Source organism: Mchenga conophoros, linkage group LG20, assembly GCF_057382185.1.
Source record: "Mchenga conophoros isolate Kocher_MC1m ecotype Shallow Benthic linkage group LG20, M_conophoros_male_GT1.1, whole genome shotgun sequence".
In the NCBI taxonomy this organism is placed as follows: Eukaryota; Metazoa; Chordata; class Actinopteri; order Cichliformes; family Cichlidae; genus Mchenga; species Mchenga conophoros.
In genome coordinates this window covers 22,571,068-22,593,831 of record NC_140545.1, presented here as the reverse complement: position 1 = coordinate 22,593,831, position 22,764 = coordinate 22,571,068, and the positions used below count along the sequence as shown (strand labels likewise).

Here is a 22,764-nt window from a genome sequence, read left to right as displayed (position 1 = left end):
ATTTCCTTAATAGTATTTTATCTCTTGTAAATTATACAGTAGCACCATTTTTGGCTGCTTCACTCGCGGAGGCTGGTTTTGTTAAAACCTTAATTGCGAACTTTAGTTCAAAATAATTCTTCCTTAAAGCCATGCTGTGGGAATCTTGCCATACGAAAAAGTCCAAAGTTTTTTACAAACTGCCGGTTTTATGTGTATTTTTGGTTAATTGTCATTCTCATCACTGTTTTCCTCGCACCAACTTTCTCCGAAGCTTCAAGTCAAACGCATTCTCAGGCGCGCACACGATCCGGTTTTTCCTGGAGACATTTGGTCCCCAAATTATCCGGCTGTTCCGTTTCATCATTTCACTGACCAAGTTGGGGGTTTCCTCTGTGTGTGTGTGTGTGTGTGTGTGTGTGTGTGTGTGTGTGTGTGTGTGTGTGTGTGTGTGTGTGTGTGTGTGTGGCGGCAGGGGGTAGGGTGGAGCAGGAGGAGGGATGCGCGGATAGGAAAAGACGCACCGCTCGTCTATTGGACCAGAAACAGAGTGGGCGCATGTAACCGCCTGTCCAAGCCTGGAGACTTTGCCTTTTTTTTCCAGGGACGGGAGACAAGAGGGTCCAAGACAAGTACACATCTAAAAGCGGTATATGTGAGGCAACCGGGGGCTGCGAGTCAAGCCATGGACGCGCTGTTGGCGTTATTATAGGCTGTCGGTGACCACAGAGCGTAAAGTTTCCGCTACTGTCGTGTTGTGTTTTTTGTTTTTTCCTTTGTGTTGCGTTTTTTTTTCTTTATCTTCAAGCCGCATGAGTTCACCGCTGTTTTTAGGTCAGCTGGTCGGGGTTCCGTTAGAGATAATGCACCCCACCATGGAAAAAGACACAACTTACACCAAGATTTTCGTCGGCGGGCTTCCTTATCACACCAACGACGCTTCACTTCGGAAATATTTCGAGACTTTCGGGGACATCGACGAGGCAGTGGTGATCACGGACAAACAGACGGGAAAATCCAGAGGATACGGCTTTGTGAGTCAATCTAAGTTCATCTGCCTTTTCTCTGCTAGAATCAGAGAGCAACTCAACGCATGTAGAGTGAATAAACAAAGCAAAAAAGAGCGTTTAATTAAGGTTTTATCAGCAACTTCCAATCTAATTAAACGGAGGGCGCTTAAAGCACAGTAGCCCACGTCTGTTGTAGCTGCTAATCAGTTTAAAGTGACTTTATCTTAATAGTTAATTACATTATTCTTATGTTTTTCATCGGAACCTTTTTTTAATGTGTGTGTCTCGGGCTTGCACGCTGCAGACACTGCCACTTTGTTCAAGCAGGAGCCATGTGCAGCGTGTCTGGTGGTGACAGTCACATGCCAGAAGCATGAGAAGCAGGTTATAACTTATAAGTGTGTCATCAATTATCTCCACTCTCCCCAAGTACAAATGGAAGCTCGAACAGACACAAAACAAGGACACACACACCCACACAGATACACTTGAGTTGGTAATAAGCTGCTGCAGCTGTGGGCAGATGTCTGTGTCGTCTGTGTGTTTGTGTTTGTGTGTGAGAGTGTGTGTGTGTGTGTAGGGTGGGGAGACGGGGGTCCCTGGACTCGGAGGTGTGACATGTCAGTTGGCTCTGCAAGATAAGGCTGCAGCAGTTTCATGTTGACTTCCTCCCTCACAGCCCTTCCCCCCTCTGCCAGGTTGGGTTTTGGTTGTTTGTCTGAGTGACTTTGAGTTAATGTGTATTGAACTTCAGATTATCTCTACCTACTGCGCAGCCAATGAGCTGATCAGCTGAAGCAGCCATGTGTTGAGCTCCCCCCCCTCCCTTTTTTGAGAGTTGGGTAGCAGCGTGCTCATTTCATACTTGACGTCTCTTTAGAGGTCTTAATTCTTGAACCACAGCGATCTAAAAACCATTCACTGCTTTATGTTTGCATAAAAGTCCAGAGTCTGATGCTGTAAAATGAAAGCAAGCATAGCTGTTTTACTTTCACTGTTCCACTTACTGGCAGTGGAGCCTGCAGCTGTGGTTCTGCATTGTGGTGTAACTGCACTCTGTGTGTGTGTGTTAACCTGTATCACCCCTTCCCAGTTTCTTTCTGCCCACTCCTCAACTCAGTCCCTCAAGGTAGATTCTAGCATTTCATCCTTGGCAGGCCAGGGTGAAGGAAAAAAAGTCTGCCTCCTACACTTCAACCCACACCAACACAGCTGAAGCTCCACTGGCAGCTTTAAAACACACTCATTTCTCCTTTCATGTAGTGGAGTCAGTGTCCTGTCCTGCAAAAAAAGGAAGAAAAAAAAGATTAAGGAGACGAGGACAGAAGCATCCTCAGGGTCACCCCTCTGTGTTGCTTCATCCGAGTGCTCATGCTGGCATCCAGACTGTAGAGAAGCTTTCATGCGTTGCAGTTTTGTCGGTTTAAGAGATTACATGAGTGGTCTTAATGTGCAATGCTGTGACGCTGTCTACAGGTGACCATGGTGGACAGGGGGGCGGCAGAGCGTGCGTGCAAAGACGCAAACCCCATCATCGACGGCAGGAAGGCCAATGTGAACCTGGCGTACCTGGGGGCGAAACCTCGCAGCTCACAGTCAAGTAAGCATCGTTAATCTGCGTCTATTTTCTTTCTTCAAAAACTCATCAAACAAGAGGTAGCACCGAGCTTCTTTTTAATCAAATGCTATTTGAAGGTTTGAAAAGGTGAGCTTTAAGTGAGTGGTTTTGGTGGTTTGGTGAGTATTTAGAGCAGTGGTTCCCACAACTGGTGCATGCAACCACCGGCAGGGGAAGGACAACCAATAAAAAACGTGAAGTGAAACTCATTTGAATAAGTGTGTTTTTTAACATTTTTTAAAAAACAAAAAACTAATTTGCTGATGCCAGTGTGAAATTCTAATTCGATACTTTTTTATTGGTAAAGATTGATAAAAATTGTGGAGGTTAGACGTGACTTTCTTGACGTTTCAAGTTGGGAATGGCACAAAAAGTTTAAAAAAATGCTTATTTAGAGCAGGGGTCCTGCAACCACGAGAAACAAAAATCTTAGTTGATTTAAATTTGGCACCTCTGGATGACTTTGAGTGCTGCTGCTTAAAAAAGTAGAAAATATTGCTTTGTGGAAGTGCAGTTTGGACCACTTGTATTTGCGCATCTGAGATTCACTACTGGCTTAAAAACTTCTTGAATGTTTTTAAGGATTTATGGCACCAAATAAGGTATATGAGGTTTCCACAGTGCACTATCACTAGGCTTATTTAAAAAATATAATTTAGTAATTTGAGGACAGTATGGTCGCGTGTAGGTGAAGACCATCACCTCATAGCAACCAGCCTGCTGAGGCCTGCATGATCTCTCTGTTCTCCAGCATCCTCCCACAGTACAAAGATATGCATGTTGGGTTAATTGGTGATTCACCGTAGGCGTGAATGGTTGTCTGTCACCCTGTGGTGGCTCTGTGACAGACTGGCGACCTGTCTCGGATGTACCCTCTCCTACAGCCTTTGACCTTGAATTGGATAAGTGGAAAAAAGGGATATAATGTAGCAAATTGACAGGCAGTGGCTTCTAAAGACTTCAACATGGAAGAGATAACATGTTTGAGATTTACAGTATAGTAAGCCACAACAAATACTTAGTTTTCTAGATTATATGGGGGTGGGGGCAGAATTAGTCAGTGACAGTAGCACAGGGGAACCTTTCTGAAGCCCATGTAAGTGGCTGACGGTGTTTCATATGCAGTCTCTGCTCTTTTTTGTTTTTTTCCCAGAGACAAACGTTCCCCCATATCCATTCTGTTACTTTCAGGAATCTTTCTCTAGGAATTTGCCAACATTCGTAAGTCCTTATACCAACGCTGTGGTTATTAATTCTCATACTGAGATGATGATTGTTATTCTCTCAGTGAATAAAAACTTTCAAAAATTGGAGAAAAAAGTAGCCAGAAATCTACAGGAGGCGTCTACAATGCTGAACAGGCCAATCACAGTAGCTGCGGGCTGATTCAACACGACATGTAGTTATGTTACTCGGGAGGTGCGCGTCAGGCTACGTTGGAGGTTTTGGTTACGTCGTAGGTTACGACTTAGATTTCCCGCTGAAGCATAAATTGGGCATCACTTCAAGAGCAGACACTGTTTATCAGTCGAAGCCTTGAGTGCCAGCTGAAGACAAGCAGCTGGCACTCAATGCTTGGGTACCAGGTGCCAGCTGAATAAATTCATTCACAAGCCACCGTTCTGTGGATGTTGACGAACACGGACGTTACTGAAAGAATAATGTGAATATGATAGATCATGAAGGTGAATATCGCAGCCTGTGATAGTCTGCACGGAAGGCTTGGAATAACACTTATTTGCATGAAGACCCTGGTTATGATCACATGTCCAGGGTACGTGTTGGCAGATTGGGAAACTGCATGTTATAAACATGTTATTCAGGTTTTACCTCATTCTGTCACAGCTTGTAGTTAGCAACTACATTAAAATAAAAAAACATAATAGGGAAGTATAAAGGAAGCAGAATATTGTAAGCCTTAAAGTGTACTGTTACTTTTAGTTTCCTTTACTGAGAAACTGAATCCAGCACACTGTTTGTCGTGTGAAATGTAAAAAAGCTGCAGGTAGACAATCAAAAATCTGGATACTGTTGAAATATGAAGTCTTCTTGTGTCCCATGTAAACAGCACATTCTGAATAGGATCAGACTGATTTACAGTAAGTGTGCTTCTAACCAGCTAAAGGCCTTCTACGTTGTTGAATGAACAAAGGCAGCAAATGCTCTCAAGCAGGCTTCAAATCTCTACATATTTACATTTTACTGAAAGGGATGTTGACCCAGAGCTTTGTGGAGGACAAGAGAAATCACAAAAAATATAAATATATGCTTAAATGTGACATTAGTTGGATAAATCATGGACGACCACTGGCATGCTCGTCGCCCCAGCCAGCTGCTTATTCCCACCATACATTCGCTCCTTGTGTGCTTGAGTTTACGCACAAGCTTTTGCGCTGCTGGGCTTTTTCAGAGATAACCACCACCGCACATGTTTTGTGCTTCCCCTTCAACATCTGGGTGCACACCAGACCTTGACAGCAGCTCTCCCTCACTACTCCGTTTAAAGCGTGCTGGCTGAAATGCCATAGAGTGTAGGTGTGATTGACAAACAGCGGTGCCAACAACAACTGACTGTGTGTCCTTATTTCTGGGCGAGGGCTGCGACGCAACTCCCCAAGCATGCAGCTGATGGGAGATGGCAGCGCTTGGTATTTTGTTATTGTGTGCGAGAGTAGCGAGAGAATAGGAGAGCGGGGAGAAGGCGAAAAAGAGCAAGAAGGGGACGGGACTGTTAAGAGCAACAAATAACAGTGTGCCTGTCTCCTCTTTGTCCTGGCGAAGGAGGAGGGCTGATGAAGTCATGTCAGTACAGTAAAAACGAGGAATGGGAAGGAATAAATAGCTGCAGGAATGTAAAGATGAAGTCAGAGGAGGTGCAGAGAGGAGGAGGAGGAGGATACATTTCTCCTTTCTTACTCAGTCTCAGCTGATTCCCGATGAAGTCTGGAGGCAGGGAGGTCACAGATGTTTGTGAGCAATAGAGTGCATCATTATTTGTATGAGTGTGTATGCTGGGGGAATAACAGTCGGTCTGTGATACTCCCGTATACATGCTAACCTCTGAGAGAGAAAAAAACAGACAGAGAGGGAGAGAGCAGCTCTGTCCTTGTCTGCCCGTCTCTTCTGTTGTTTGTATAGCCAGTAGCTAAAATATCCCGCCTTACTGCTGCCTCCCTCTTTGTCTTTGTCTCTGTCTGCAGGTCTTTCTGTTGGAGTTCAGCAAGTCCATCCTACGTGGGCTCAGAGGCAGTATGGGTAAGACGGGGAAGAATCAATACCACTGTTTCCAACACTCTCTCTCTCACTCTCTCTTACCTGCCTCCTCCTCCTCAACACAATACATTTCACTCCTCCGCCCTTGACATTTGTGAGCACTCGCTCCTTTTCTGCACTTGGGTCTCGGTAGTCGCTGGCACTCTGCAGCGCCTCCAGAATGTATTCGACCCTGTGCCCGTTTCTATATCGGTGCACTGGCTTTTGATGTCTTCTGTTGTCTCTCTCTCTCTTTCTGGTCCATTAAACCCATGAGAAGCTCAATTCCGAATTTCACTCATGCATGAGTTGGGCTTCACTGAGGCAACAAGCTTTTTAGTCAAACTTCCCCCATCCCTTCTTTTTCTCCCACTTCCACACACACACACACACACGCTTCCCCACATTTGTGCACACAGAGGTCTCATTGCATCACCGTAGTGCCACTCATGAGTCACTGTGTAGTTGTGTAATAGAAAGTGGTGTTTTTAACACCCTTTAAAAACCCTGAACATGATCCCAACTGGCTGCAAGATGGAGACTGTGGCAGGAAACCGGAAAAACAAGAGTCTATAAACATGCAGGTGCTAACATGTTTACTGTGCTCACTGCAGTTAGCTGTGTATATGGATACCCATAACAATCAATAAAAGTTTAATCTTGGTTGTTATGCTGACCCTCGATGTAGGAGAAAGGCAAGTGTCTGTCATCACTACATATAGCAACACCAGTGCCTTCTAGTTAATGGAGGCAGAGATATTTTATGTGTTGTTATGTTATTTGGTGTCTATTTAATACAGCAAGCTTGTAGGCAGCAGCATTTATTACTGCAAACAACATGAAGGGCAGTTTGCATCCCTTTTTTCCACCGTGATTCTGACGCTGATGACAGACTGCCTTTATTTGAAGTGTGAATTTATTGCCACAAGGTGACAAGACAGCAGCATTATAGCGCAATAGTAGTGACACAATAAAATAGCCAGTGACACAGCGTGAGTCAAATGTAAGCACAAATGTAGCCTAGGCAGTGTTTTCCCTGAAGTTTTAAGTGTAACACAACTGCTCAACACTATTTGGTCTTCCTGTCATATGGAGTGAAGCTAGCAAGCGCTCCAGCGATGCTCGGTTGAGTTGTTTACTTTTGGCTTGCACAACACAAACCGCTAACATGTCCTCATAACCCTAGCCCTTCATAATCTGGTTTTATTTAATGGTTTACGTTTGCCTCAAATGTTGAAACAAGTTTGCTGTTTCCACTTCCACCTTCCACTTCCAAAAATTTAGGTAGCTCCCTTTTTAAGCACTCCTGCTCTCCCTCTCAGACATGTCTGGGCTTTGCTTTTGTGCGTGTTAGGGATGTTTAATCTATGGCATTGCTATACCATTGGTATCATGAGATGACACTTTTTATGCTGAAACATTGTGCTGGAATTATTGTGGATGGTACGCTGTGGCACAACCCTAGATAACATGCAACAGTTAGCGCAACTACCATAATCAAACGCTGCAAACATTATTACAGAACTTTCCATGTTTGACAAGATTACTCTCTCAAAATTCACACATCTTGCAAATAATGATTAAATGATGCCACTGCAATTGTGTCCATTTAGGTATTTGCCTACTGAAAGAGTTTTTAACCAACACAAACATGCTACCCCAGGACAGGAATAGGAGAAGCGTTAAAAAGATGGGGAAAATACAGTATGATAAGTACAGCCAGCAGCTGCACTAAACACTTTTAAGTATTTTTAACACTCGGTTTCACTTTAATTTCCCTTTAAGTAGTTTATAATCTGTGTGGATGTTTGCACACTGATGCTTCAGCCCTGCACCTGATCAGAGGTGGTGTTTCTTATGAAATATTGTACACTTTCACTAAGTCAGGAAAAAGGCCTGTTTTGCAACTGGTTTCCAACGTCACGGTGTATGTCAATATCTCATGTATCAGAGTACAAAGGATTTAATGCCAAATTACTAAAGAGATGAATGGCAACAGATGTATCGTGCTGGTGAGCTGGTGCTGGTTTCTTGGAAAGAATCAAACCTTTCTGGGTTTGTGTAATTCACGGGTGACAGACGTTCTCATTCAGTGTCCCAGAGTTTCAGTGTGAACAAGAAAGGAAATCTTAATGACTCAGTTCCTGAGTAAAACAAGGGGGGTGACACATATCATAGACTGCTGCAGACAGTAGAGAGACGGTGCAGGTTGAACCCAGCTGATGTGTTGTTGTTGATGACTGGATGGATGACTCTTCTTCTTCTTCTGTCAACACCTACTTAGTCTTGACTCAGATGTTTGGTGTATCGCCGGTGAGGAGGTGATCTTAGGAGAAGATGTTACCAACTGTCACAGTTGTTGATTTTGTTTTGTGTGTCTGGCGCTGCTATTGACTTTTTGAGCTTCATTTCAAAATCAAATAGCTGCTATTTTGGTCTTTGGCTGTCAGAAATCTGAAGTTTTAGCGATGGGATCTTCTATATTTTAGAGGTATTTTAAGGAATTTACAGGATGTAGCGTTTTGGAAATGATCTCTTCGCTCTGATTTTCTGAAGGCTGACAAGTTCCGATCCTGCGGCTACAGAAAAGTCCATTAAAAACCTCAACTGTTCTGAGTGCTATTAATATTGCAGTCCTCAATTTCTGAATGAGTGATGAGGGAATTGAGGCTGACCCAGATGAGTCTATGAATGAGTGATGAGGGGTTGATAGAAAGTCTCCCAGAGTGCGAGAGGAGATTTGACGCAGAGGGAGTCTTTTGTTAATCTCTGCTTGCAGGAAGAGTCACAGTTTGACACCTCAGACTGAAGAAAAACAGCTGAAAACATCACCTGGCACAGCCCAAAGGCAAACACAAACCACAGGTGGCACTTTGTTTGTTAGGGTTAAAACACCTCCAAATTCAGGCAGCGTGTGTGTTTTGCAGGTGGCGGTTTAATTTGCTGAGAAACTATTGGGACATCTGTGAAGAAAATAAATGAGACATATGAGGTGAAGCAAGAACACTTTCTGTTTTCTGTCAGTATGAACTGAAACATTGGATTAAAAAGCACATTTGTTTGGTCTGTTAACAAAATCCACCAACAGGTAATTTTAAACCTAATTATCGAATTATACTTTTTATTTCACACTGTAGTGTAAAATTCTAAAACACAGTCAAGGTAAAGTCATCTTACATATCAGGACATAAAACATCATCTGGCCCTTGGCATCTCTTAAAATTAGGTAAGTGCAGCCTGTGAAGAACAACAACATGTCATACTAGATTGTGTCATTATTTATTCAACACAAACTAAACCAAAAATGCAGAAGCAGTGTGTGAAAAACAAACAAAGCACTCCATGATTAAATAGATAGAGCCACCTTTATCAGCATAACTGTCTGTTGCATCACTTTATGGAGATTTGCAGACTTTGACTGGGCTATTCTAGAGTTTTTGGTGTGTTTGGGATCATTTTCCTGTCGCCATCACACAGACCAATGTTTAGGTGTTGAACAGATCCCCTCACGTTTGACTCTAGAATACCATACAAGAGTTCATGGTCAACTGAAAGGTGGCTGAAATGTTCACAAGTCCTGTGGCTGCATAACAAGCCAAGATCCCCCCCGGTCTCTAAATGTGACAGTGTGCATCATGGCATCTTTGGTCTCGTCTGTTCAAAGGACATTGTTCCTATTGTGTTGTTTTCCGATTCAACTTTGAAAACCTAAGCTGTGTTGCCAGATTCTATATAGAGAAAATGGACTTTCGCCAGGCATGACTGAGGCATGTAGAGTCTGAGATGTAAATCTTAGTTTTTTTGCAGTTTCTCTGAGCATTTCACAGTTGGATTTGTTGTTACGTTCACTCCTGGGAAGATTATTGGCACATTATGTTAACACACATCTGAATGCTCCAGACCAGCAAATTGCCTAAACCTTTGCTTTAATAGAGATGGCGAATTTGCTGGAATGTCCAGACCCTGGAAAACTGGCAGCAGCCTTGAATGTTTGCCACTTGTGAATAATCTTTTCCGCTGTAGAATGATGGACTTTTAGAGGGCAGCAACAACTGCTTCTTTAAGATCACTGATGATGCCTTTACTCCTTGGCATTGTGTTAACGCACATCTGAACACTCCAGACTGTCAAATTGTTAAGCCGCTCTTACGTCCGTCTTGTAATTGCTATGAAACCAGTAAGGGTGTACTTAGTTTTTCACATTATGTCATATAATAGCAGTTTAATATTTAATATTTTACAGTTAATCTTAGATTGTATTTACTAATTTTAAGACCTGCTATGAGCCGCTTATATTTTATAGTTTTTTTCTATTTAAAGCATTAGATTTGAATGAGGGCATACTCAAACCGACGACCGGATGATACTCCAGCTTACCAAACATCAGATCAATGAAAACTACTGAGTGGGCTTTTATTTTGAAGAGTTGCTATTAAAAAAAAAAAAAAGCAAATTGTCACAATTGAGAACTGAAACTAGCAAATGCTGGGCTGTTTTTGTGTCATAGCTGACAAAGATGACTAATTTCTGACTAATATTGTTGGTTTGGTTTAAGATATCTCAGCCTGTTCTGCTTTGATTTCAACCACGCAGGTTTTTTTAATCTCATGTGTGCAACAACTGTGTGCATGTCAGTGCTGAAAAAAAGTGAAACAAATACATTTGTTTTGAGCATTCCCCTCTGTTTTTTCCTCTCCAACACTGTAAACAAAGTTGAGTTTCATTGTTCGAGGGTGTGTTTAGGGAAAAATCTGTTGCAAAAGAAGAAGCAATACCAGTGTCTGCCACAGCGTTAACCTCAGGAGGTCTCAGTGCACCACAGCTGCAGGTTACTGCCTTTTTCTCAACAGGAAACTGTCTATTTTTGAATTACTGCTATTACCGCTAACGTCGATTTTTATCTCTTTGGTGCAGATAAGAAATCAAATCTGCTGTTTGAGGAGGGCGTTCTGATGAATGTAGGATACCACTGCTACTGTTCTGAATCCACCACAGTGAAACAAGCAGACAGAAGGAGACTTGAGCTAATATTGACTCTTTAAACAAATGTGAGAGAAGTTGTTTAATCTGGAGAGCAGTTTTGACAGAAATTACATGTTTAAACTGGGGATAAATAAACCTTGCAGCCTGAGTAATGTCTAGATTTTTCAGTTTCTTACGTGCAAAGGGCACATCTGTCCCAGCTCAGATCTCTGTGCTCCGAGGCTCGATGTGTCTGTGACATGATCAGTATGACTGCAGTCAGTTTCAAACATTTCTTGGCTGCATGAAGGACTTTTATTTTAGGCTCAACTAAAAGAAATAGTCCAAAGTTTAAACAGGGTCATGCTGTTGAGAAAGAACAGTAGCTTTTCCAGTCTTTAATCACAAGATAGTTGGGCATTCACCGTTTTTCACTTTAACTGAGGGTGTCTTTTCTCTCTGATTATAAATCTAGGACTTGTTTTCCCTAACTAATGATCTTCATATTTAAATTTATTGAACTGATTGGGATCTTTTTTGTGTGTGTAAGATGTTGCCGTTGTCACAGTTTCTTTTTTTATTCTGCATTTTTGCATTTGTGTATGCAAATATACACTTTGTTAGTTCCACCCATTCAACTAGTTGATAATCAGCCAATCATATGGCAGCGAATCGGTGCATTGAGGCAAGTAGACATGGACAAGACAAGCTGCTTGAAGTTCAAACATCGGATCAAAATGAGAAAAAAACAAAGGTTATTTAAGTGACTTTGAACGTGGCATATTGGTTGGTGTCAGACAGGCTGCTCTGAGTATTTCAGAAACTGCTGATCTGCTGGGATTTTACCACACAAACATCTCCAGGGTTTACAGAGAATGGTCCAAAAAAAGAGAAAATATATCCAGTGAGCACCAGTTCTCTGGGTGAAAATGTCGTGTTGATGAAAGAGGTCAGAGGAGAATGGCCAGACAGCTTCAAGCTGATGGGAAGGCAGGAGAGAATCTTTAAATGCATATCACCAAGTCAGCTAGCTCATCAGCTAAGAACTGGAAACTGAGACCACAATTCACCAAAATTGGACAATAGAAGATTTTCAAATGTTTTGCGCTCATGCTTGTGCAACAGACAAATCTGCTCCAACTTTGATTGTAATTGTGATAAAATGTAGTTTATAATTTATTTTTGAATGCACTTTCATTAGAATTTGAAAAAAATGGTGAATTATTGTGATTTATTAAAACAAATAACCAGTGAGTCAAGGAGGCTTCAGTGATAAGAAATTATGCATATTCCTTTAGCAGAAAGGTTATTCTTATCATTTTAAGTGGTAAGTGGGGGTTTGTCAACAAAGTCCACCTATAAGCACTTTTAAATGTCACTAATTAAAAATTCTGTAAAAGCAAAAACAAGGATCTATGTGCCAGAATGACAGCTCCCTTCCAGTGATAAAAACCTACCAGGTGTGTTTCAAATCAGACTATTTCTTGGCTCAGAGCAGTAACTTAAACAAGTTCTAGCATGATAATTACGAGCTTTAGAGGAGCTAGTGGGTGAATTTTAAAGTTAATCAGCGGCTGGCCGTCATTTCATATTTAAGGGACAGATATGAAATTCTTCTCATCTAACTCAGTGCGAGAAAAGCAAACAAACATGTTTTTCCCAAACGTCAAACTACTAGACATAAGATTCGTCTAAATATATCCCCATGCCTTTTGCTGCCCCCTGTTCCCACTTCACCATCATCACTGTGGGGCTCCCAGTGGGCTTTCTTCCTTTGTCTGCTCACACAAACTCACACAGTAAACAGCAAATATCAAAAATAAACTCAAACAAAGCGCAACTCGCTGTCTGCTGCTTTGGCATATTTGCTTTAAGTTTTTAGAGGACAGAGGACAGACTGATGCCAAATGTGGCTTTGAGGTACAGCTGAGTTAGGGTGGAGGGCTGTGGGGGAGCATGTTCTCATATGAGGGAGGAGGGCAGGCGTCTGTCGCCCATAGCCGCCTGCTGTCTGCCTTCAGCACCCAGAAGCTGCAGCAACATCGATGCGGTTGCTTGGCAGAAGTGAGATTCTTTTTTTTTCTGCTCTTTAATTTCTTTTAAGTGAAAATAAAGGAGGGTGAGGGAGATGGATGTGCGGTGAGTCTATTTAAGGTGGAGGCGTGGGGGAAGGGAGGGGGGACTTCCTGTTGAAGCAGTGGAACAGAGCAGTAGAGGATGGGAGGAGGGGGTGATAGACTTAAAGCACACCTGTGGGTGGATGAAGTTGTGGCTGGGTTCAGTGAAGCTTCAGGGTCGTGTGATGTGCGTTTATTATAAAACGCTCCTCAATGAAACATCAGGAAATCAGTGAACGGCCTCAGCGGGCGCCAACGTGTCGACTTGTTTAATATGTTCACATCCGTAACTCCGTATCTCTCCCTGTCTGATTTTCTTTTCCCATTCTTCCTCTTGTCTTCTTCCCCCTTTAAATAATCCTTCTTTCTCTTTCCTCTCAGTCTGCAGTCATCACTCTTTCTCTGAAGGGGGGTTTAGGTAGACGGCGAACCCTCAGGTGGATATTTTTCTTACCCAGGGACCCAATTAGGAGCGACACCTCTGTTGGATGAAAAGCCTCATTTAACAAAAAATGTAAAGAGATGGTGTTGCAAGCTTTTCAGAGCACACAGAGCACAGTTGTCTGTTAAAAGATGACACATTTTGATCTCTGATTGCATCTTTTTCCACTTCTTCCACATCGGGTTATGTTTTTTTTTCTTCTGATGTGCATTTAAGTACTAAAGCCATCTTCCCATCCTCTGTCTCCCACTGATGCCTTGATGCTGACAAATAAAGTGCATAAAATATAGATCGAGGCCAGTTTTTAATGAGCAGTGACTTCGCATTTCAGGCTAAATCAACACTTCTGTGTTCCTGCAGGCGCTTCACAGCAAAAACCTGCCAACCTGCCAGAAATGTGACAAGAGAAAGGCATGTCTTGTGTTTGCATCATGTAAAGTAATCCTATGACTGCTCAGAGCTACAGCTGCCACCGTCAGACAATTAACTGATTAGCCATCCACTGATATTGATTCATTGTAAATTACTTCCACTTAGTTGTGAGGATTTGCTGCTTCTCTGTGGTTTACATAGGGGTAAACTGAACATGCAAACAATTTAAAACAAACCACTGTGAAGACTTTAATGGGGATTGTACTCACCCAGAACGTTATTCTAGGAAATTGATGAAAATAACTATTGGTTTAAGTCTTAATCAGAGCAGAAAAAGCAGAAAAATAGCAAACGTTGTTCTCAGTGAAGTTCCCAATTATGGTTGTGAAGCTCCAGCTGCTATAAACAACTATTTAAAATATTCAAAATACGCTCACTTCATTAGGTATACCCATTTAACTGCTCATTAACGCAAATATCTAATCAGCCAATCATGTGCTCAGTGCATTTAGCCATGCGGCTATGAAGAGACGACATGCTCAAGTTCAATCTGAGCATCAGAATGACAAAGGTTGTTGGCGACAGACAGGATGGTCTGAGTATTTCACAAACTGCTGGTCTGCGGGTATTTTCCTACACAAACATCTTTAGGTTTTTCTGAAAAAGAGAAAATATCCAGTGAGCGGCAGTTCTCCAGCTAAAAAATCCCTTGTTGATGCTAGATGTCAGAGGAAAATGGCCACATCTCTGGACAGTAACTCAAATAAACAAGCACTGTAACCAAAGTGTGCAGAAGACCATCTCTTGAGTGAACTGCACATGAAGCTGCAGAAGACCATACCATGTGCCGCTCCTGTCAGCTAGAATGGAAAAAATGCTTCCTCGTCTGATGAATCTCAGTTTCTGCTGTCACATTCAGAAGGTAGAGTCATGGATCCATGCTGCCTTGTATCAACGGTTCAGGCTGCTGCTGCTGGGGATTTTTTCTCGGCACACATCGGCCACATAGGTTAAAAGCTTTACTTCCACGGCCTACCTGAATATGATTGTCAACAGTTGCTTAAGTGTGTCTCCACAGTTCATTTTAGCTCTGTGTCAACATTAGAGAGCAACCACAAATGGTCTGTACTCTCTCATTTATCAACATGATGAATGTCAATCACTTTATGTGCACACATCTGCAGACACTGGCCTGAGGAAGCAAGATTAGGGACTACACATAACTTAACAGCGAGCAGTTTCATTCATAACAGGTTTTCTCAGTATTACACTGAGAACCAGCTACATGTATCAACACAGAGTAATCTATAAAGGAAAAGTTATAAACATGTATTTTGAGTTAAATATCTTCGATATCTTCTTTATAACCCTTACAAATGGGTACATTCACATTAAAATTCTGAACAATTCATTGGATGTGTGTTTGAAGTAAAATTTTTACATCATTTTGACAGTTCTGAACATTTTCTTTTCTTTATGGATGAATTTGGGCTTACTTTGAAAGAAGCCATGGCTTGAAGGCAAAAAAAAACTGATGTAACATCCTTTGAAATCTTGAAATCAAAAGCTGAACGCTCCTTATTTACTTGATGATTATATTTGATGTCATTAGGAAGCTGACAAATAACTTCAAATGAAAGCTTTAAACCTGGAAAAAGTTAAAGCCGTTAAAGTATATAAATGCAGGTCCGGAACAGGATATTTTGAATGTTTTTTTATTCGTGCAACAAGTGAACGTCAGATGGAAGTGAGATGGCGTTCATTAGACTGACATGTGCAGGATTAAAACTCAGGCATGAGATGGGTTGAAGTCAGGAGACGTTTCCTTTTATTGACATTTTCTTCTCCGTGTCAGCCTTATTTGAATGAATCAGATTTAAATGTCTTGCTTGCTGACATGTGAGCTGAGTGTCCGGCGCTGATGTTGGCCTTTCTATCACTCACCCCCCCTCGAGCTGCGTGTGTGTTTATCGACAGAGGACGGAGGGTCATGCGTGTGTCTCTCCATGAGTGTGTGTTTGTGTCTTTGACTGACTCACTCTCCTCACTTCTCTCATCTGTACTATTATAAGCGAGGCTGTCCTAAGGCATGAGGGATATGATGGCTGATCCTTCACCTCTCAGCATCGCTCGTTCCTCGTCTAAGGAGTCCCGACCTTGAACCTCAGCAACAACAAAAAAACCCCTCAAAAAACAAATAAACCCCTTTATGGATGTTTGGGTTTTTATTCTCTTTGGTCAGTGCATCCTCTCTCTTTCATGGCGCTGCCTGGTTTTGAGAAAGGACAGCGAGGGGGAGTGCAGACGTGGAAGATGGCTGTGAGGGAGCGAACCCAGAGAGGGGAGGGAGAGCAGAGTCGGTGGAGGTTATTCTGCTCTCATGGGTCTGTTAGTGAGTGCACACCCATGCAGCTGCGCCAATTAGTCCTGCCATGCTTGAACCCCCCCCCCCCCCCTCCCCCCACGACACACACACTCTTCTAAGCTGCTTAACTAACTACACACAACCTGTTAAGTGTGTGCATATATTACGTTTCCTGCGTGTTCACTTCTTCGGGATGTGGCGTATTCGACTGTGTGATTCAATGTGCGCGCTGTAATTTAGAGTTTGCGTGCCTGTCTACGTCCCCTTTGAGTTTGTGCGTGTTTGTGCGCATGTATAAATGTGTGTTTGACAGTGATGCGATGATGCCAGGCACGGGGAGAAGAGAGGCGAGGCACAGCTCCCACTCGTACGATGCCACTGTCACATTGGATCAGTCAGGCCGGTGCAGGCAGGCAGCGGCACACAGCCGTGGGAATGACACTGCACTTCTGCTCCGGGGGGATACGAGATGGGATAGAGAGGGGTCGAGGAGGCAGGATGCTGCTAGCTTCAGCTTTGTTTTGACTTTATATGTTGTTGAAACCGTGCAGATGATGATCTTCGTCGTGCCAGCCAGAACTTCAGCAATTTTGTTGGCCCTTCCTTCCTTCCTTTTTTTTTAAAAATTGAGTAAAGTTTGTAAAAAGTTACCAAATCAGAATTTTGTAAGACTCAAATCAAACTTTAATGATATTTAATAAATTATAAACTCATTTTTTTCTTTTTAATTTAGTAATGAGTTTTTAATATTATAGAAGAAAAGGAATGGTTTTCAGGGGTTTTAAAGAAGCAACAGAGTAGAGGAGTCACATATTTGCAATTTATAAATACACCTGATAAGAAAATATCCCACATTTTTGTGGTTAATGTTTTAACAGTGCCTGTGTATGCATGACACCAGGAAGCAGGAATAAAAGCCAAAAGACCAACTTCAAAAACAGGCAGTGGCCTTAAACTTAAAGGCTGCCAGTGAGGACAAACAGCGAAGGCAAGGTCCAAAAACTGGCAAAAGGTCATCTGTGGGAAAGTACCAATGAACACAAGAAAAGAAAAAAACAACCCAAAACCCCACAGGAAATCTGAAAAGCCACAGGTGGAACACAGGAAGGATATACACTGAAGAGGGTGGCTGGTTAATTTGAAATACCCGTGAAAGACAGCGCAGATGAGACTAATAATAAGGGAGGGAAGGATGGAAAACTAACAAATCCAAAACCATGAAAATGGTCATGGACAGTCTCGTAGTCTCAAGAAGCAACTGAATTACAGACCTCAGAATCAGTTTCACTTATACTGCCTTTAGTGGTATTTTAGTGGTATTTTATTTACCCATCGTTTTTCTTTTGGTCCTTTTGTCCAGTTCAGCCGCACAACTAGTTAAATAAAAAACAAAAACAACTTTCAGAAATCATGAATCAGCAGTAGTTGAAAAAAAAATATCAAATTTTCTTTCTATTGCCTACACCAGCCAATCAGACTAAGCCTGCAGCTATCTAGCATTAGAGCTCTGGTGATGAGGGGGAAACAGGTTTGTGGATTTTGTTTAGCGTGACCAATCAGAGGGCACGATAAGTTAAAATAAGTTCAAAAGAAGAGTTCAATTTGATTAATGCTTAAAATGAATATATGGATGCTGTATTTATACTGGCAGCTATCCTGCACATACTGGCGTGTGTCTGTGTGTTGTGTATACAGCACAGTGGCTGTGTGCAGACTCAGTGTTTGTTGTGTAATCACACCTGATCCCTGCTCGCTCTCTCTGTTTAGGGGTAAGCAGGAGCAGCGGCAGACCGCCTCTCACTGCTCCGATCACCTGCTCAGACGCAGTGACAAGGTTACTGTCAGGTTAATGACTCTGACTGCAGGCTGTAGTGTTAAACACTGTCATGTTCTGTTGTTTTTACTTAAGCAGCGTAGCATAACCTAGTTCCTTTGATATGATCGCTGTTGCTTTTGCCAGATGTAACTGAGGATGTTCAGGTTAAGTGGGCAGCCTCAGGCAAGGACATGATTGAATACAAGAGGACAGTGGAGCGCTTTTTTCTCTCATTATTGTTGTGGCTCCAAGTGCAGACAATCTCATACCATGCATCTATCGTGGCAGCTTGTGTGTGTGTGTGTGTGTGTGTGTGTGTGTGTGTGTGTGTGTGTGTGCACAGGTGTCAAATCCAGAAATCATATTTTGGAAGCAAAACAGATTTTTTGAAACATAAGCCAATCCCGATAAGAATAGTTTATTGCAATTTAGTGTTTCTTACCTAAATGTTTCATTAGGATCAAAGCGTCTTTTTTTTTTTTTTTAAACCTTTTTCAGGCAGTGTGCTAATTAAACTTAAACACAAGGGAGGCGATCTATTTTAAGGGAGCAGAACTGATAATTGCTTTTTAAGGAGGAGGAGAACCTTTTGTAGGACTCAGTATTTGGGGTATAGAGAAAATGAGCATTTGCTAAAGAAACTGTGAACGTAGAGCATCTCGTATTACCATCGCTTTAAAAATCAGACCTCTCAGTGATATACAGAGTGGCAGCTCTGCACACATATTTCCCTGATGTTGCCATTGGATATTCAGACAGAAATGGATGTTGTCAGGCCTGTGTGTGTGATTTTTACGACAATCTTTTAAGTCTCAAGAGGAATTTCAGCTTCATCTTTTGTCTTTGCTAACCACTCTGCCCATACAAAACATGTACTGACCTACATTATTTTTATTGTTTTTCTCTATATCTTAATGGTTTTTTTGGTTATTTGTATGTTTGTTTGTTTGTTGCATGAAAAAAGGTTTTAAAATTGGCAGAAAAGACCCAGAAACTATAACGTTATAGGCTAATTTGAGACATCTGCACTAACATCAAGTGCAACTTGTAGGATATACATTTAAAAAGATATAATAAATAAGACTTAACGCCAAGCAAAGCTACATGTCAGACCACACACTGACTTGCATACAAATTACATAAGTTAGCATGTGTTTGTAGTACGTGATGCTAATGTATTTACAGTAGCAATGAAAAACATGCTGGATTATTTAATTTTTAGCATTAGCAAGGTTTAGCATTTTAGCATGCTAACATGCTAATATCAACTGATTTACAGTAGAAGCCGAAATAATTATAATTTCCAACGCAGAAACTGAGGACAATAGTTCTTAAAATGTCATTTAAGTTTCTTTTCTAGCACCTACTGTGGCGTACAGAGGAAACCAGGCTGAGATATGAGCTTTCACTGGGCCATTGATTCTTTTCTTTTTCAGCCATGCTGTTGTAGATTTGCCAGTGTTTGGGATCATTGTCCTGTTGTATGACCCAATTTGGACCAAGCTTTAGCTTTCAGGCAGATGATCCTACATTTGAGTCTAGAATACTTCGGTATACAGAAGAGATCGTGTTCGACTCAATGACAACGTGGTGTACAGGTGCTGTGAGTGCAAACAACCCAAACCATCACCCCCACCACCACCGTGGTGTGCTTGACAGTTGAAATGAGGTGTTGATATGAACACAGGGCGGTGCTGATATGCTGTGTTTGGTTTGCTTCAAATATGGTGGTGTGCATTATGGCCAAACATCTTCACTTTGGTCTTGTCTTTCCAAAACTCTTCTGCTTTGTTCAGAAGCAACTTTGCTGCCGTGTACTTTATGGGGAGAAGAGGCTTTCTCTTGGCAGAGTCAGTCAAACAAATAATACTTATTCAGTCTTTATCTGATTGTGCTATCATTAACTTTAACATTTAACATTTAACATGCTAACCGATGCCTGTAGAGCCTGACTGACTGCACTGTATCGTCAGACTTTGGAGTGAATTTGATGGGACATCCACTCCTGGGAAGATTGTGGCATTTGGTTGACATACAGCTGAATGCTGCAGACTAGCAAACTACCCAAAATTCTGCTTTTTAAGAGTTTCTCACATTTATTGATGATTGATTTATTGATCAAATGCACTTAATTACACGCACCTGGCACATACTCTCCCTCTTATCTACTATGAAAGCAGTAAGGCTGCAAAATTCCATAAAAACTTGCTTTTTCACATGACTCCCAAAGAGTTCCCCAAAACTCTTAAACCCCAAAAGATGCTGTTAAACAGGTATGAGTGATCTTAACAATAAACGATAATGAAACAATAAATAAAGACTCATCAGTTACATTTACAAATGATATGACAATTTTCAACAAAGTCCTACAGACCTATCCTTGTAACAGTTGTGCTTCAGTCAGTGTAATTTTTTTAATGATTTCAGTGATTGAGTTTAAAGAATTTACTGAAAGATCATGAGAAAATGTGTGTAACATATTATATGTTTATATATAAACACATTAAAAACGAGAAGTCCCACGTTTATTTTATTATGTGTGCTTTAGTGTTAAGCATATTAAGTGTATATTTCTGTTTTTACTATAGAACAATATGGTAATTGATTTCTTGACTAAAAAATTAATATTTATATGATAAATAATTGAAATGGTAATAGAGTTGCAATAATTAGTAATTTAATTACCGTTTTGTAAAAACCAGATAATGAATTACTTAATATTTGCTAACCAAACATGTGTTTCTGTGTCCCTCCAGGCTCACTCAGCAGTACGTCTACCCCCAGACGTTCCTCCAGCCCAGCCTGCTGCTCCATTCTCACCTCAGCCCGACAGCAGCGGCTCTCACCTCCCCTTACCTAGACTACAGCCCCGCCTACACGCCCTATGCCTCCACAGGACTGGAGCAGTACCCCTACACCCCATCGCCGTCACCCTCCGCTGGCTACCTCAGCTACACCTTCTCCCCCAGTACGCCAGCGCCCACTATCACAGCATCACCAACCCCTCCGGCTGCCATCCATCCTCCCCTAGCTGCACTCACTGCTGTGTCTGCTGCACCGCAGGCCTTCCTCCACTACCCTCTGCACCAGCCAGACCGCATGCAGTGAGCAGCTCTGAGCATGGCTGCAGCTGCTGACTTGATGATTCGAAACAGCGTGACTGTTGACTCGTGACATCATCAGGATGAGACTAGAAGTGGAAGAGAGTGTGATATAATCAAAAGGGCTTCTCAAGAGCACTCTAGTTCCTGTTTTTTTATTATTATTGTTGTTGTAATAGTTAAAGAAAACGTTCTATTACTATTGTCATCAGCATACACTCTGAATGTTTTTCATCAGTGGCAGCACTCAGAGACTGGAATTAGACGACTGGTAATTTTCTGGATGTTTCTCTTGCTGCTGAGTTCGGAGGCAGTCTGACTTCGGGGTAAAGACAACGAGAAAATATGTTTGACATGATGCTGTGGCTGCAGTTTTTCCAAAGGTACTGAGCTGAATGCTGGGCTCTAGCCAAGCTGGGAGTCAGTTCCTCCTTCAGAAACACAGCTCCAATTACCTCCTCTTCAAGGTTAACTTTCTGTCTATGGCCTTAGAGATCTGTCTCTGTACTTAGTTCATTTTGTCATTTTTATTAGTCTCACATGTGAAACAAACAAAATGTTTATTGTGTTCCCTTTTGTTCGTTTTCTCCACTGCTGGCAATTTGTTATGTAGTAATTACCACAGAATATGCAATATTAATGACAGAGGTGGAACATTAATAAGGTAGACAACACTGGTGTAATATTTTTGTGTAATGCTACTGCTAGATTGTCACTCTGAGATCGACTTTCTTAACACTTCAAGCATATTAGCCATCACATGAAGTTCCTGTAGCTGCTTTGTAGGCTTTCTCAACTTTTGCAGCAAAAGCATCCTCGGAGTCGGTCTTTATTCAGTTACTTAGGTGTCAATACAGATCAGGTAAATGTATTTGGATGTGGATGTCCAAAAGTGTGTGTATGTCCATGTTTGGTCTCTGTGAGTGTCAGCGAGTGAGAGACATACGGTATAATGCAGTATATGCTGGTGTCAGGTCTGAGCTTCTTTTCTAGCCTCTTGTACTGATCAGAGTTGTTTCTTTGTTTTTGTTTTTTCCTCGAATGCAGAAATCAGAGATTCTTTAGTCGTGATACTGCAGTTTCCTGGTGCCGCCGCATCATCTTAGTAGTCTTAAAACAAGCCATACATCACATCTTAAACAAATATGCAAAAATAAAATGAATATTTCTAAATGAGATGTGCTATCTTTTTCTTAAGCAGGTCAAATCTGAGTACTTCTGGACAGTACATACACCAGCAGCATGGAAAATTTACATTTCATTATGTCATTGAGCTGCTTTACACTGGTGAACTGGAAACCCGCTGAAGGCAATAGATTTTACAAATATGTTAATTGCCTTTCTTACAATGAAAAATCATCAACCTTGACCAGCCAATCACAGCCAGTAGAGCCACTAAACAACACATTATGTCTTGCTTGTTTAGCTACATTTGGCCTCAAGAAAGCCTGCCTTTTTCTCCTTCTTTGGTTCTCAGTGTTAAACTAAGCATTTACTTTATATTTACTGCACAGCACTGATGTGTTTTGTTTAATGATCCAAAAGACCAGTGGTTCTCAAACTGTGGCACACAGAGCAGAAAATATGGAATAAAATGAATATAATGTGACTTCAGTCGAGAAAGCAAAGAGGAATTTCTGACTTTTACTTCACTAAACTTTAACTTGTATGATTTGCTGTATTGTTAATGATTGATACTATTAAGGTGGTCAAGGAGGTTGTGGATCTGG

The 22,764-nt window shown here is 41.6% G+C and overlaps 1 protein-coding gene across 1 annotated transcript; it reads left to right on the top strand.

The window, feature by feature from the left end:
* The first annotated feature begins 525 nt into the window (after positions 1-525).
* On the top strand, positions 526-22,210 carry rbm38 (RNA binding motif protein 38). The gene is made up of 4 exons (XM_085261235.1): positions 526-1,013; positions 2,466-2,589; positions 5,808-5,862; positions 20,690-22,210. Exons 1-4 carry the CDS (start codon positions 792-794, stop codon positions 21,039-21,041), a joined length of 753 nt encoding a protein of 250 aa, XP_085117361.1. The 5' UTR covers positions 526-791; the 3' UTR covers positions 21,042-22,210.
* Positions 22,211-22,764: the final 554 nt, after the last annotated feature.

Excerpts from the sequence above, each read along its gene's own strand:
- rbm38 (XM_085261235.1), top strand. The coding sequence starts at position 792 with ATGAGTTCACCGCTGTTTTTAGGTCAGCTGGTCGGGGTTCCGTTAGAG. Across the intron at positions 1,014-2,465 it reads AATCCAGAGGATACGGCTTT|GTGACCATGGTGGACAGGGG; the intron begins GTGAGTCAATCT and ends CGCTGTCTACAG. Across the intron at positions 5,863-20,689 it reads TGGGCTCAGAGGCAGTATGG|GCTCACTCAGCAGTACGTCT; the intron begins GTAAGACGGGGA and ends GTGTCCCTCCAG.